Source organism: Silurus aristotelis, assembly GCF_946808225.1.
Source record: "Silurus aristotelis genome assembly, chromosome: 23".
Lineage (NCBI taxonomy): Eukaryota > Metazoa > Chordata > Actinopteri > Siluriformes > Siluridae > Silurus > Silurus aristotelis.
In genome coordinates this window covers 7,384,039-7,397,238 of record NC_139596.1, presented here as the reverse complement: position 1 = coordinate 7,397,238, position 13,200 = coordinate 7,384,039, and the positions used below count along the sequence as shown (strand labels likewise).

At 39.9% G+C, this 13,200-nt stretch overlaps 1 protein-coding gene across 1 annotated transcript; it reads right to left on the bottom strand.

The window, feature by feature from the left end:
- Positions 1-574: 574 nt before the first annotated feature.
- On the bottom strand, positions 575-11,827 carry golph3a (golgi phosphoprotein 3a). Its single transcript, XM_083527049.1, has 4 exons — positions 11,307-11,827; positions 6,779-6,910; positions 6,208-6,322; positions 575-3,300 (listed from the first exon to the last, which is right to left on the bottom strand). Exons 1-4 carry the CDS (start codon positions 11,523-11,525, stop codon positions 2,876-2,878), a joined length of 891 nt encoding a protein of 296 aa, XP_083383175.1. The 5' UTR covers positions 11,526-11,827; the 3' UTR covers positions 575-2,875.
- Between the last annotated feature and the right edge of the window lie 1,373 nt (positions 11,828-13,200).

Genomic DNA, 13,200 nt, shown 5'->3' with positions numbered 1-13,200 from the left:
TCATCTCGAACCATCGTAACTCGGGGACCATCGGTATAAGAGCATGTCATTTTGTTTGGGAATCTGTAACAGCTGTAAGTTTTGCGAGACAGAAAAGACGTAAGGGGTTTGTTTAATGATTTAAAAAAATTAATTTGAGGAGCTGTTAGATATGGAGTTTAAAGCTGCTACAATTATAGCAACTCAATTCTATCTGACATTTCATAATATCTATTGTAATTCTTGGCATTTTTCCCTTCCTTTTTCCAATAAGAACAAGAAAATATAACCAAATTCTGGATTAAATCTCTAGAACGGCATGTTTTATTCCTTTTACTAATAGACGCAAACGACAGCACCGTGATTACAGCAGAGCAGCCCACTGCAGCATTGTTCATGTTCTTTCATTCAAGCAAAGACGCACGAACAACAGATCGAACACAAAAAAGCTTGACATGATTACTATTAGAAAACACTGGGAGAAACCATGTACAATGGACATTTGTGGTGAACTCATGAGGGTCATAAAAGTGTGCGTTCAAAAAGAAAAGAACAGAACATGCACATACACACACAAAAATGAATGACAGATGAGTGAGTTTTTGAGGCACTCCCAATACCTTCATTTATTTGGTAACAGGAAAGTGTACACATACGGATCCCCTTCATTGTGGGCTCTAAAGCTACACGATTTCGATTTTCTTTGCCCAAAAAAGTATTCGCTACATATAGGTATAGGAAGTACTGCAAGGTAAGCGTTAATCATGATGGATTATGAACGAAGCAGAAGCGAGCACGTAAATTATTGCTTTAAAATCGAGTATTTAAAAAAACAAAAACAAACAAACAAACAAAAAAAACAATTTGGCAGCGGTAATTAAAAACGTAAGAAAACATGAAGTTCAACAGCAAATGTCTGATCAAAGGCATCCTCAGTTCAAATTAAAAGCAAAGTTCAAAATAGGACAAATAAAAAACATTACTGTGGAATATAGATGCTTAATGGATTAGCTGATGAAAATAAATCTAGCAATTTAGCTGGAATGTGTTGTTGAGCCTCTGTGCAATCTGTCGCCTTCTCATCTCTAAAACCAAACACAAACGCAATAGATTTAAATATGACATTTACAACAAGCCATGTAAAGCATAAATGCGAGTCTTGATCAAAAACAGTCATTTGAGTTTTTATTTTATTATTTGTGATTCAGTTTGTAAGAGAGGAATACATAAACGTGAAAACTGGGGGAAAAGTAGCAAACTGTTTCATCGGCTATCCTGCAACGTTGAAAACGGCATCAAACTTTCCCTTGCATACTTGATAATAAACCCCTCTTTCTGACCATACAATAAAAACTAATGTTTTGTTTTATACATACACACACATATATATATATATATATATATATATATATATATATATATATATATATATATATATATATATATATATATATATGTGTTGTTTGGATTTAGTGGGTAGCTCGGGCTCCTGTCTAAAGGAAGACAGTAACATGTTAAAAGTACTCTACAGAGAGGAAGGTAGCAAAATGAAACAATCCCCTCATACAGTGTAAGCAAAGGACAGGAAAGAAAAAGTAAAGCCTAAATCACATTTCCCTTACACATAAAGTTTAAGATTATGGAGAAGTCTAGGATTTTAAAAGCGATTCGCTCAGTTGTTCATGAATGTCATGTCAAGGAATAGCTACAGTACGTGTTATAACGTGGAGGTTACGAGTCCTGTAACCGAGATTAGGCACATAAAAGTGGTGGTTTTCATGTATGGATAAGAAAACTGTGGACTAATGATGCTAAAGTGACCAAGCCAGTGAGAGGCAGTTAAAACAACCGAGGGGGAAGTGTGAGAGGTCCGAGAGGTAGCGCTCGAAATATTAGTGAGGTTCAGAACATTGAAAAATATAAACCTTTTTCTAGTTTTCCCTGGGAACATCCACAATCTTTGAACATCACTCCGCCTTCATAAGTTCCATCGTGTCTAACTAAAGTTGGATACACTGGCGTGCTAAGGGGTAGCGTCACCGTGAGCCGACTTCATTATCGAACGTGGTTTTGCTTGGCTGAAAGAAAAGAAAAAAAAAAAAAAACTTAAAAACAAACCCCCTTAAAACTCCAAGAGCCATTACACTGATGTAACACTACAGGTCTGGAGCTAATCTATGCCCCAATGGGAGTATTTGGTGATTAATATTCTTGTGGTTTCACTGAAACGCCACAATCTTCGAACCAAGACCGCCAAGTCTGGTAGAGAATAGTAATCTGAAACACAGAGGCTTTTTCCATACATCACAGACCCAAACTCTCCAGTTCTTTTATAAATCATTCCTATTGAGTGCACACATTTCGATCAAAACCTCAGGAAAACATTCAAACTGTAACGTTGCTCTAAAACGGGGGGTGGGGGGGGGTGTAGTTACTCACTTTCTGGTCTGTAATTTTTGTACTTGAATCGATAGGAAAGTAAACCCATATTACCTTAGGGGAAGATTATTGAGGGAAAAAAAGGGGGAGAAAAAGCCCAATTGTCCAGTTATGCAAAGGGTATTGATTGTTCCTGCGGTATGTTCAGACAGACAGTCCTAGAAGAAAATACCCCTCATGCATTTAACTGGACAAAATAAGAATGAAAGGAGGAGAAGAGGAAAAGACAGGCATGCTTTCCTCCGGCCGAATCAAGGCTGTGTATAGAACGTAGAAGGGAAGCGAGTTATCGGCAATTAAAGAGGAGTACGGGGTGGGGGGTGTGTGAGACTGAGACAGCTCTGTAGAGAGTTATCGTTCATTTCAGATATAACCCTTTCTGCCTGGTTTTCTTTTCTTCTTTTTTTTTCAGTAACCAGTCAAATGTTCGATTTTAGTGCTTTACAGGTGTAAATCCTCATTTGGTGAAGGCAGCCACGACGGCCCAGAGCAGCTCGTTGGCGTTCCCCTTCATGCTCTCTCCCTCGGGCTCAAGGTCAAGCAGCTGCCGCACCCTCTTCATGGCCAGGTCGTACTGCTCGTCCAGCAGCGGCGCGAACGCGTTTTCCAGCACGTCGGACGAATGAGCCAGGAAGATGAGCGCCAGCAGACGCTTGTCCATGCGCTGCGGGTCGTTCACCCACTTGTCCAGCACGGCCTCCTGTACCTTCTTAATGAGGCGCTGCTTGATGTTGTTGTTGGTGAGCGGGTGTGTCGTCATGTCGAACAGCAGGAAGTTCTGCTTCTCTGTGGTAAGCACGCCCTTCTCCACCAGGTTTTTGGCGAGACGTTCTCGCACATTCCGTAGCTGGTAGTGAAGCTTCAGGGGGTTCCATGTCTCACCTTCGAAAGATAGCAGTTTCATTAGTTAGATTCATTAGAATCTGAGAAAAACTATATCTTTTGCTGAGATCCACTGTAAACTAAGTGACCCACTGGACATTTGAGTAATCGGATGGGCAGTACTTTTTCTTCATTAAAGAGCAATACTAAATATAAAAGAGAAAATGAAGCAGGTCTCTTAAAGGTCATTTGTTTACTTTTTCGAAAAATTAACATTTTGATGCATTTATTGCATTCAACTGCCATATTACATCAAAATGCAAATACAAATATATGAATAAAAATCTATTTGAAATCACAAAAAAAAAAAAAAAAAAGGTAAACGCAAGGTACTGTGTTCTTTGTTTTGGTTTGAAATGAGCCCAAACTTTGGAAACTTTGTCGTGTTCTTTGGCCTGAATCTTCTCCTCACCCCTCGCTGTTTTCTCTCCGTTCCTCCATTTTTCATTCTGCAGCATCTTCTGTGTTTAAATTTCCAGTGGTCTCATTTATAAACATGGCATACGCACAAAATAAGCCTGAAAAGGTGCGTATGCTACTTTCTGCGCAAAGGTTTGTGATTTATGTGTGGACCTGTAAACTCTGAATCCTGCATAAGCGCATATATATACAGTGGGTACGGAAAGTATTCAGACCCCCTTAAATTTTTCACTCTTTGTTATATTGCAGCCATTTGCTAAAATCATTTAAGTTCATTTCTTTTCCTCATGAATGTACACATAGCACCCCATATTGACAGAAAAACACAGAATTGTTGACATTGTTGCAGATTTATTAAAAAAGAAAAACTGAAATATCACATGGTCCTAAGTATTCAGACCCTTTGCTCAGTATTTAGTAGAAGCCCCCTTTTGATCTAATACAGCCAGGAGTCTTTTTGGGAAAGATGCAACAAGTCTTTCACACCTGGATTTGGGGATCCTCTGCCATTCCTCCTTGCAGATCCTCTCCAGTTCTGTCAGGTTGGACGGTAAACGTTGGTGGACAGCTATTTTTAGGTCTCTCCAGAGATGCTCAATTGGGTTTAAGTCATTGCTCTGGCTGGGCCATTCAAGAACAGTCACAGAGTTGTTGTGAAGCCACTTCATCGTTATTTTAGCTGTGTGCTTAGGGTCATTGTCTTGTTGGAAGGTAAACCTTCGGCCCAGTCTGAGGTCCAAAGCACTCTGGAGAAGGTTTTTGTCCAGGATATCCCTGTGCTTGGCCACATTCATCTTTCCCTTGATTGCAACCAGTCGCCCTGTCCCTGCAGCTAAAAAACACCCCCACAGCATGATGCTGCCACCACCATGCTTCATTGTTGAGACTGTACTGGACAGGTGATGAGCAGTGCCTGGTTTTCTCCACACATACCGCTTAGAATTAAGGCCAAAAAGTTCTATCTTGGTCTCATCAGACCAGAGAATCTTATTTCTCACCATCTTGGAGAACTCCATGCGTGTTTTCATGTGTCCTGCACTGAGGAGAGGCTTCCGTCGGGCCACTCTGCTATAAAGCCCCACTGGTGAAGGGCTGCAGTGATGGTTGACTTTCTACAACTTTCTCCCATCTCCCGACTGCATCTCTGGAGCTCAGCCACAGTGATCTTTGGGTTCTTCTTTACCTCTCTCACCAAGGCTCTTCTCCCCCAAAAGCTCAGTTTGGCCGGACGGCCAGCTCTAGGAATGGTTCTGGTCGTCCCAAACGTCTTCCATTTGAGGATTATGGAGGCCACTGTGCTCTTAGGAACCTTAAGTGCAGCAAAAATTTTTTTGAAACCTTGGCCAGATCTGTGCCTTGCCACAATTCTGTCTCTGAGCTCTTCAGGCAGTTCCTTTGACCTCATGATTCTCATTTGCTCTGACATGCATTGTGATCTGGAAGGTCTTATATAAACAGGTGTGTGGCTTTCCTAATCAAGTCCAATCAGTATAATCAAAAATTTCTGGACTCAAATAAAGGTGTAGAACCATCTCAAGGATGATCAGAAGAAATGGAGAGCACCTGAGTTAAATATATGAGTGTCACAGCAAAGGGTCTGAATACTTAGGACCATGTGATATTTCAGTTTTTCTTTTTTAATAAATCTGCAAAAAGGTCAACGATTCTGTGTTTTTCTGTCAGTATGGGGAGCTATGTGTACATTCATGAGGAAGAAGAATGAACTTAAATGATTTTGGCAAATGGCTGCAATATAACAAAAAGTGAAAAATTTAAGGGGGTCTGAATACTTTCCGTACCCACTGTATATATATATATATATACACACATACATACACACACACACACACACACACACACACACACACACATACATACATACATATACACACAAACACACACACACAAAGATAGCATGGATACCCGTGGAAAGTGCCGCAAACGCTTCCAGTTCCGTTTTGTGCGTACTCCAATTTTTTAAAAGGAGACCCCAGAGCGGTCCAGAGTTTTGCGGGTGGTGCGTCAGTAATAATGGTCCGTGGGTGAACAGAATGCCTCCATGTGTTGTTAAACGGACTAAACGAAGCATCGAGGCAAATAATTTGCCTCAATTCATTTTTGGATTCTAATTACTCAAGTTAATCATTTCAGCCCAGTGGACGTTACAGTTTTTAAGATAAAGAGCAATGGCTGCATGAACTAGAATGTAAATACTGCCATCTTTGTTTTCTTCGTTTAAACGTATATGTTATCAGTGATGATTTGTAATGACCTGAAGTTTCAGCACCTGACAAATGCAAACACAATTGATCTTAGAAGACCTGAACTGCAAACTGCATAATACAGATTTCTAAGTAATTAAAATATTTGATCAAGACTTTTCAAAGCTGCACTTCATCCCAGCCCACACAAAGACTCGAATACAGAACAGACGGCTGTGCATTACATAATTACAAGTGAAAAATATGACACTTTCTAAATCCTTACCACTAAGGAGCTCGATCCAGCTCTGTACGGTCTCTGGAGGCTGAGTCTCCTTAATGTGTTTCAGAGCTTCATCCAGGAGTACATCACCAGTCGGAGCATCAGATTTACAAATAACCTGTTAACGAAAGGTGCCAGATTTTATACTTCCATTCCAACAACACGAAAATATGCGCTCGGGTTTCATGATAATAAATCATGATAAATAATAAAAAATAAATAACTAATAATTGCAGAAGCTCTAATAAACAATGAACAGCATCTAACAAAAAAAAAAAAAAAAAACGAACAAAAAAAAAAGAACAAAGAGCACCCCCTTGTGATAGTGCTCTATATTGCAGTCATTTTTCTCCTAAAAACCCAGCTAAATTTAATAATTCAAAACAATTTTTTTGCAAACGCTATAAAAAAAAAAAAAAAACAGACTGAACTGTCATTATTTTGCCTTTTACACTTTGCCTGTTTATTAAACTAATTCAGAATGGAAGGATTACGCTGTATTTATCAGACCACCAATATAAGCCAAGACAATGTAGTCATGATTAAAAAGCTAAATTCAGCCCACGAATCCTACCTTTCTGGCCAGAAGACTTTTTCTCCTCATGCCACAAGCCTCCAGCTGCAGTCTCCCTCGCAAGGCGAGCTCAATGAGCATGCAGCCACGCAGCCCTGAGGATATGCAGTCATTCCAGAAAGAAGTGTAGCCCTGGGACAAGAGACCGGCGTACAGTAAATCAATAGTACGTGAAAAATAAACAATTACAGTTTACCAACATTTTTCCCCCTAGCAAAACATTCAAAGACTAAACTCTACACTTCTTATGTCATGGAAAGTTAAGATTCCTTGACTCCAAGTTGATAAATATGTTACATCAATATTCTTTCATTCACGTAATTAAGGGTAGTAAAAAATAAGAACAACAAGGTAAAAAAACAAGGTAACTATTCGGTTCATGGAACTAAAGATACGCATTGTAAGGTCAAAAGTTCGGACCATCACACCCGTGTATGCTTGTTGAACTTTACACTTTAGTCTCCTTTAGCGTTATAGTAACTGACACTCTGCTCGAAAGGCTTTCCACTATATATTAGGGTGGCTGTGGGGATTTGTGCTCATTCTCCACAAAAGCATTAGTGGACTCGTATGACTGTTTAGTGGGGAGTAATGTCAGGGGTCTGTGAAGGGCACTTTAGTACTTTCTCTCCAACAGTGTCAATCAATGTCTTTATAGACCACGTCGGCATTTGGTTTATGCCTCAGTCAAGATCCAGTTTAGAGATATTTAAATTCCACAGCAAACAAAGGCATCTTATACAGCTACAGTCTGGGAAAGAAACCATACGCAGATGTGGTGGTCAGGTGTGGTGGTCACGTGTCGGCCACACAATGCAGTATTTCCTGAAAGACTCTGATGAGCTATAATCACGAAGCATGCATCATATACTTTCTATATACTTACTATTCTTTTATTAATAAAAAACATTAGATTTCTGATCTGCAACTTGGAACTTTAGCAGATTATGACCCAGTCTTATAACATATGTTTTATGACACTCACTTAAACATAGATTTTAAGACTAAACAAGACTGAGGAACATCCCTGCACAATTGTGAGTCTAGTCCAGAGCTGAATGATCTACCTACATTAAAAATGCTAAATATATATTTATTTACAGTATAGTAAATATATACTCAACTTGCTTGCACTAAATAATGTACGACTTTTTTTTTTTTTTTTTTTGAATGGGATGCGATCTACCCATACTACCTTTTGTATTTTTATATATTAGACACAGATTAAAATCCTACATAATATATTCCACTTAGAGGACACTAATTCACAGATGATCTGACCAGCAAAATGAGCAAAAACCTGGGTTACTGATCCGTGGGATAACTGGAAAGACTTGTTCCGTGTCGTTAAACAAGGTCAGAAAAAGTCATTTGCACCGTTTGTGTCTTTCATTAATCTGCCAAACTCCTGACGCCCTACTGTACATGCTTTCTAAACTTTTTTACATTATGCTGGACAGGATTTATAGGTATTCAGCTCGGCTTTTACAACTAGTCTGTGTCTCTGCCACATTTTCTGGTACATGGTAAATATTAACAAATAGGACCAGTACGCAGAGAAACATATCACAGGTGACAAATTCCCACTACGTTATGGCCATAGTTCTTTTTCTCCATCAAATAGTCTTTGACAAAAATTCAAAACGCTGTTGGTTGACTTTCTGATTGAGAGATTTTTAGCTGTAAAAGAATACAAAACTGAACACAACCTCTTTAAAAAGAGCTGGCCTTGTGTAGTAAACAGGGGACACTATTACATCCTGTTTCAGTGTGCACGTCATGTGAGACACTATACTCAGCACTGGGAACACCCCGGGTTTTTTATTTGATTATTTTAAGACTAACACAGTGTGAAAGCAGCCCTGTGCATAGGGAGATATAAAGCATCGGGGTAACTAAAAATTGCTTCACATATACACTAACTTATGTGTCTGATCAACCAGACCAACCTTCAATACATTTGTTCCTTTCTTCTCATTTAAACAACATACAATTCCACCTGTTGTCTAACATCAAAACAGAGCTGAAAAGGAGCTGCATATATATTATACTGCATATTAGCTTTAGATCAGCAAAGAAACTTTTGTTTGGCAAACATTGACTGAAGAAACCAAACAATACTAATTCAAGTTAGTTGCCAAGCTAACAAAAGAAATGGACCGTCTATTTCCCTACCCAAAAAAAACACCCAAATATCAAAATAAAAAACTGTCACGGTGCCAAATGTACAATTTCATATCTTTAAATTTGTAGTTAATCATTGCTATGAGCTCAGACCGTAGCAAAGTGCTGCCTGTTTATTTCGGCTTAATTAGAAGATTGTGAAAATGACATTAAAATGTTCATTTGAATTAATAAAAATTAATCGTGAAAATCTGCTGGGACTATTTGCTCGCCAAAGATTCGTTCTTGCTACTGTTGTCAACTGATGGCATGCACCAATTGAACCTGAAGGTACATATCATCCGAACCTGAAGTCAAAAGTGCCATCTGAACCTGAAGGCGTGTGCCATCTGAACCTGAAGGAATGTACAGTCTAAAACTAAGGGAAAGTACCAAATGAACCAGCTCTGGTGATTTCTGGCCAAAATCACACAATTCACACAAAACAGCAGCACACAATATAATATAAAATCCAATAGAGCTACCTCTAAAATTAATTCTATATTACCAGCACGCGCTCCCTGTACTAGCACTTTGCACAAACACTCTCCAGAGACACCAGTGACCTTTACTGTTTTCTTCACAGCTTTATTTTTCTTTGTAAACTCTCTACGTGCATTTAGAGGTTGAATACGACAGCCTGAAAGCGGGTAAGAACTAAACCTGGGGGAATGAGAAAACACGTGGCGTATAAGGCTTTTGAGAAATCATTCAAGTCCAATATTTGTTGCTTTACTTTTCTGAAGGCCACTCTGACTTCTTGCGCAGGCACACACAGAAAATGGATGTTCGGTGTGACTGCTAGTGTGAGCATATCTCTACCAGAATATACACTGATAAATTACTGAAATGTCATCCAGCACATTGCAAACATATTATACTGTAATTCATCTAAAGTGATAGTGATTTGTTCCGTCAGTCTTGATATAGGCAGAAGACAAAACAGTTTTTGCATCAATGTTTAACTTGTGTATTCTCTCCTGATTGCTACATACTCTAAAAACGTAAACAGATCCAAATTCTCTGAATCGGACCGGGCCACCGGCCAGGACGCTGTTGACTTAATTGCGCAATCGCACCTGTAAAGTGATCAGATTATTGTTTACCACGCAAGGCTGCATAGGGGACATGAAGTTACTGGAGAAAACGTTTCAGCCCTACATAAGTGTTTTTTTTTGTTATCTTTGCAACATCCCCCTCGCCACCACCTTATCATAACCTGGAGGACAGTCTTGTGCTCATTCATGGCTGTTGTTTATTTCTAGATCATTATTTGAATGATGTGAGAATAGATCAGTGGATCTCAGAGTGCACATAAAACCCAAGACCAGGGTCTGTATTATATTGCGGAGTCACAAAAAAAATCTCTAACTTGATTACAGGAGTAAGCAAAAATCTAGAGAGACTTGCAATAATCATGTTTATGCACTGAGCAGAGCGCAGTTGAGAGTTAAGGGCCTTGCTCAAGGGCCCAATGGGAGACACTTGGTGGGGCTGGGATTTGACTATACAACCTTCTGATCTTACTTTAAATGTCTTTAACCACTCAGACACCACCTGTTTTTTTGTGCACCTTTTTCCTGATTACACCTGGAAAAACTATTCTCACATGCTATCAGGCATTTTTTTTTTTTTACATGTTTTACACACACACACACACACACACACACACACACACACACACATACATACATACATACATATATATATATATATATATAAATAAAGGTATACAAACTTTCTGTTGATAAAATGTTTAGGGGGAAGTTGGTGGTGTAAGTAATGATCATGTAAAAATGCCTGATAGCTGAATAGTTTTTCCAGGTGTAATCAGGAGATAAATGTAATCAGGAAAAAGGTGCACAACAAACAAACCAGGGAGGTAAAGAAGAAGATAAACCTCCAGGAAGTGGATGGTTTTGGAAATATTAGGAGCAGGGAGTCCACAAGGCAGACATGCAGGATGAAGAGGATCAGGAAAGTGAGCGCTTGTTCTGATGATGGTGAAGGAGTTACAACAGCTGACTGCTAATACGACTAAGCTAATGTCAGCTAGGTCTCTCAACTACGAAGTTCGCCCTCGACACACACTACTGAAACTATCAGAAAACGATGAACTCGTGAAATAAACCTTCCGTGTGCTGAAAAAGCGCACATTTGTTGCATTTAGGAGTTTTACAGAGCCTCCGGTTCCTCCAAAGCTAGCTAAGAAACGACGGCTAGTTAGCGTTAGTTTCTAGCAACACAAACAAAAGCAGTGTTGGCGGTTCGTCCTGTTCAGTCAGAAAGTCACTCGTTATGTGTAACTGCTTATAGCAGGTGGTTTATTGTTCGTTTGTTTGTTTGAAATAATTAGTAAATTAACCTCGCGGTCCTTCAAGCCCAGCAGCAGCACCTCCTCCATGAGGGTCAGCCGGGTTTCTTTGGAGTCGCCGCTGTCTTCGTCGTCCTGCTCGTCCCGACGGTGCTCATCGTCCTCGCCGCCCGAGCCCTTCTCCCTGTCGGCGGCGGCAGCGGCGGCGCTACGCGAGGCCTCGGTGCGCCTCTGCACGAGGCCCGAGCTCCGCTGAGCCAACGAGCTCATGGCGTTAGCCGCGCACAGAGGAAAAACACACACACACTAGACTTCTGTCTGAGGTTAAATATTATACATAAAGCGTCACCGAGCTGATCCTCAGCCCCAGCCGCGGGTCTCTCAGTGTGAACTCCAGGACAGACCGCGATTCCGCTCTGATTCCTCACCGAGTTCGCCTCGGCTCGCGGAGAGCTAACATGGCGGCCGCCTGTGACGTCAGCAGTGGATGTGGCAAGGAGCCTCAGGTAACAGTAAGGAGCAGGAGGTAGGGTTAGGGTTAGTCCAACAGCTGGATCTTCCCACAGTCAAAATACATCTATTTATCACTTTTCTTCTTCTCCTTCTTTGTCGTCTTCTTCCCTTTCCTCTTCTCCATCCTCATCTTTTTTCTTTTCCTCCTCTTCCTCTTCTCCGTCCTCTGCTTGTTCCTTTTCCTCTTCTTTTTCCACTTATTCATCATTGTCATCTTCTTCTTTTTCCTCTCTTCCTTTTCTTCTTTCCCATTTTCTTCCTCCTCTTCCTCTACTTCTTAATTTGTATCCTATTTTCCTTTTCTTCAACCTCATCCTCTTTTTTTTCCTTTCCCCTTTTCTTACTTCTATCTTCTTCTTTTTCTTCTTCTTTCCTTTTCTTCAACCTCATCCTCTTCTTTTTCCTTTTCCTTTTGTTCCTTTTCCTCTTCCTTTTCCTCTTCTTCATCATTGTCTTCTTCTTTTTCCTCTCTTAATTTTCTTTTTTTTTTCCATTTTCTTCTTCCTCTCCATCTCCTTCTTAATTTGTATCCCCTTTTCCTCTTCTTCTTCTTCCTCTTCTTCCTGTTCCAATTCTATTTTCGTTCACTCTTCTTCCTTTTCTCTTTCTTCTTTTGTTCCTTTACCTCTTCCTCCTTTTCTTCATCCTTGTCCTCTTCTTTTTCCTTGTCCTCTTGTTCCTTTTCCTCTTTTTCCTTTTCTTCTTTCCTATTTTCTTTTTCCTCTCCTTCTACCTCTTCTTCCTTCATCCTCTTCCATTTCTTCGTCATTGTCATCTTAATTTTCCTCTTCCTTTTCCTCTTCCCCTATTTTCTTCTTTCTTTCCCTCTATCTCTGCTTATTCCTTTTTTTCCCCTTTCCCCCTCTTCTTCTTCTTCTTCTTCTTCTTCTTCTTCATCATCTTCTTCTTCTACCACCAGCAGAGAGGTCAAAGCTTTGCCTCACGTGTCAGCAGACATAAACTCGGGCATCTGTCTGTCTGTCTCTCTCTCACTCTCTCACACACACACACACACACACACACACACACACACACACACACACACACACACACACACACACACACACACACACACACACACACGGCAGCCTGTACAATCATGGTTACAGTTTGATATTTTACATACTGGAAAATAAGAAATGGTCCAACATCCAACATTCGAAATATTAATCTTAAAATTTGCTTATAAATCAGTAAATAAGTAAAACAACAAACATGCACTTTTAAGAGCTCTTGTGCCACTATTTGTTTACTTTTGTTTAAGGATAAAGCAGTGGTGTTACTTTAGGGTCAGTAACGCCTTCTCTGCTCGACTACACATGATCAGTATCAGTGATATATTAGTATATTTTTCCAATAGTCTATTCTCTTCATTTCATAGCTTTTCTCCTTGTTTCTCTTGATTATATTAGGTTAGAATTTCTATCCAATC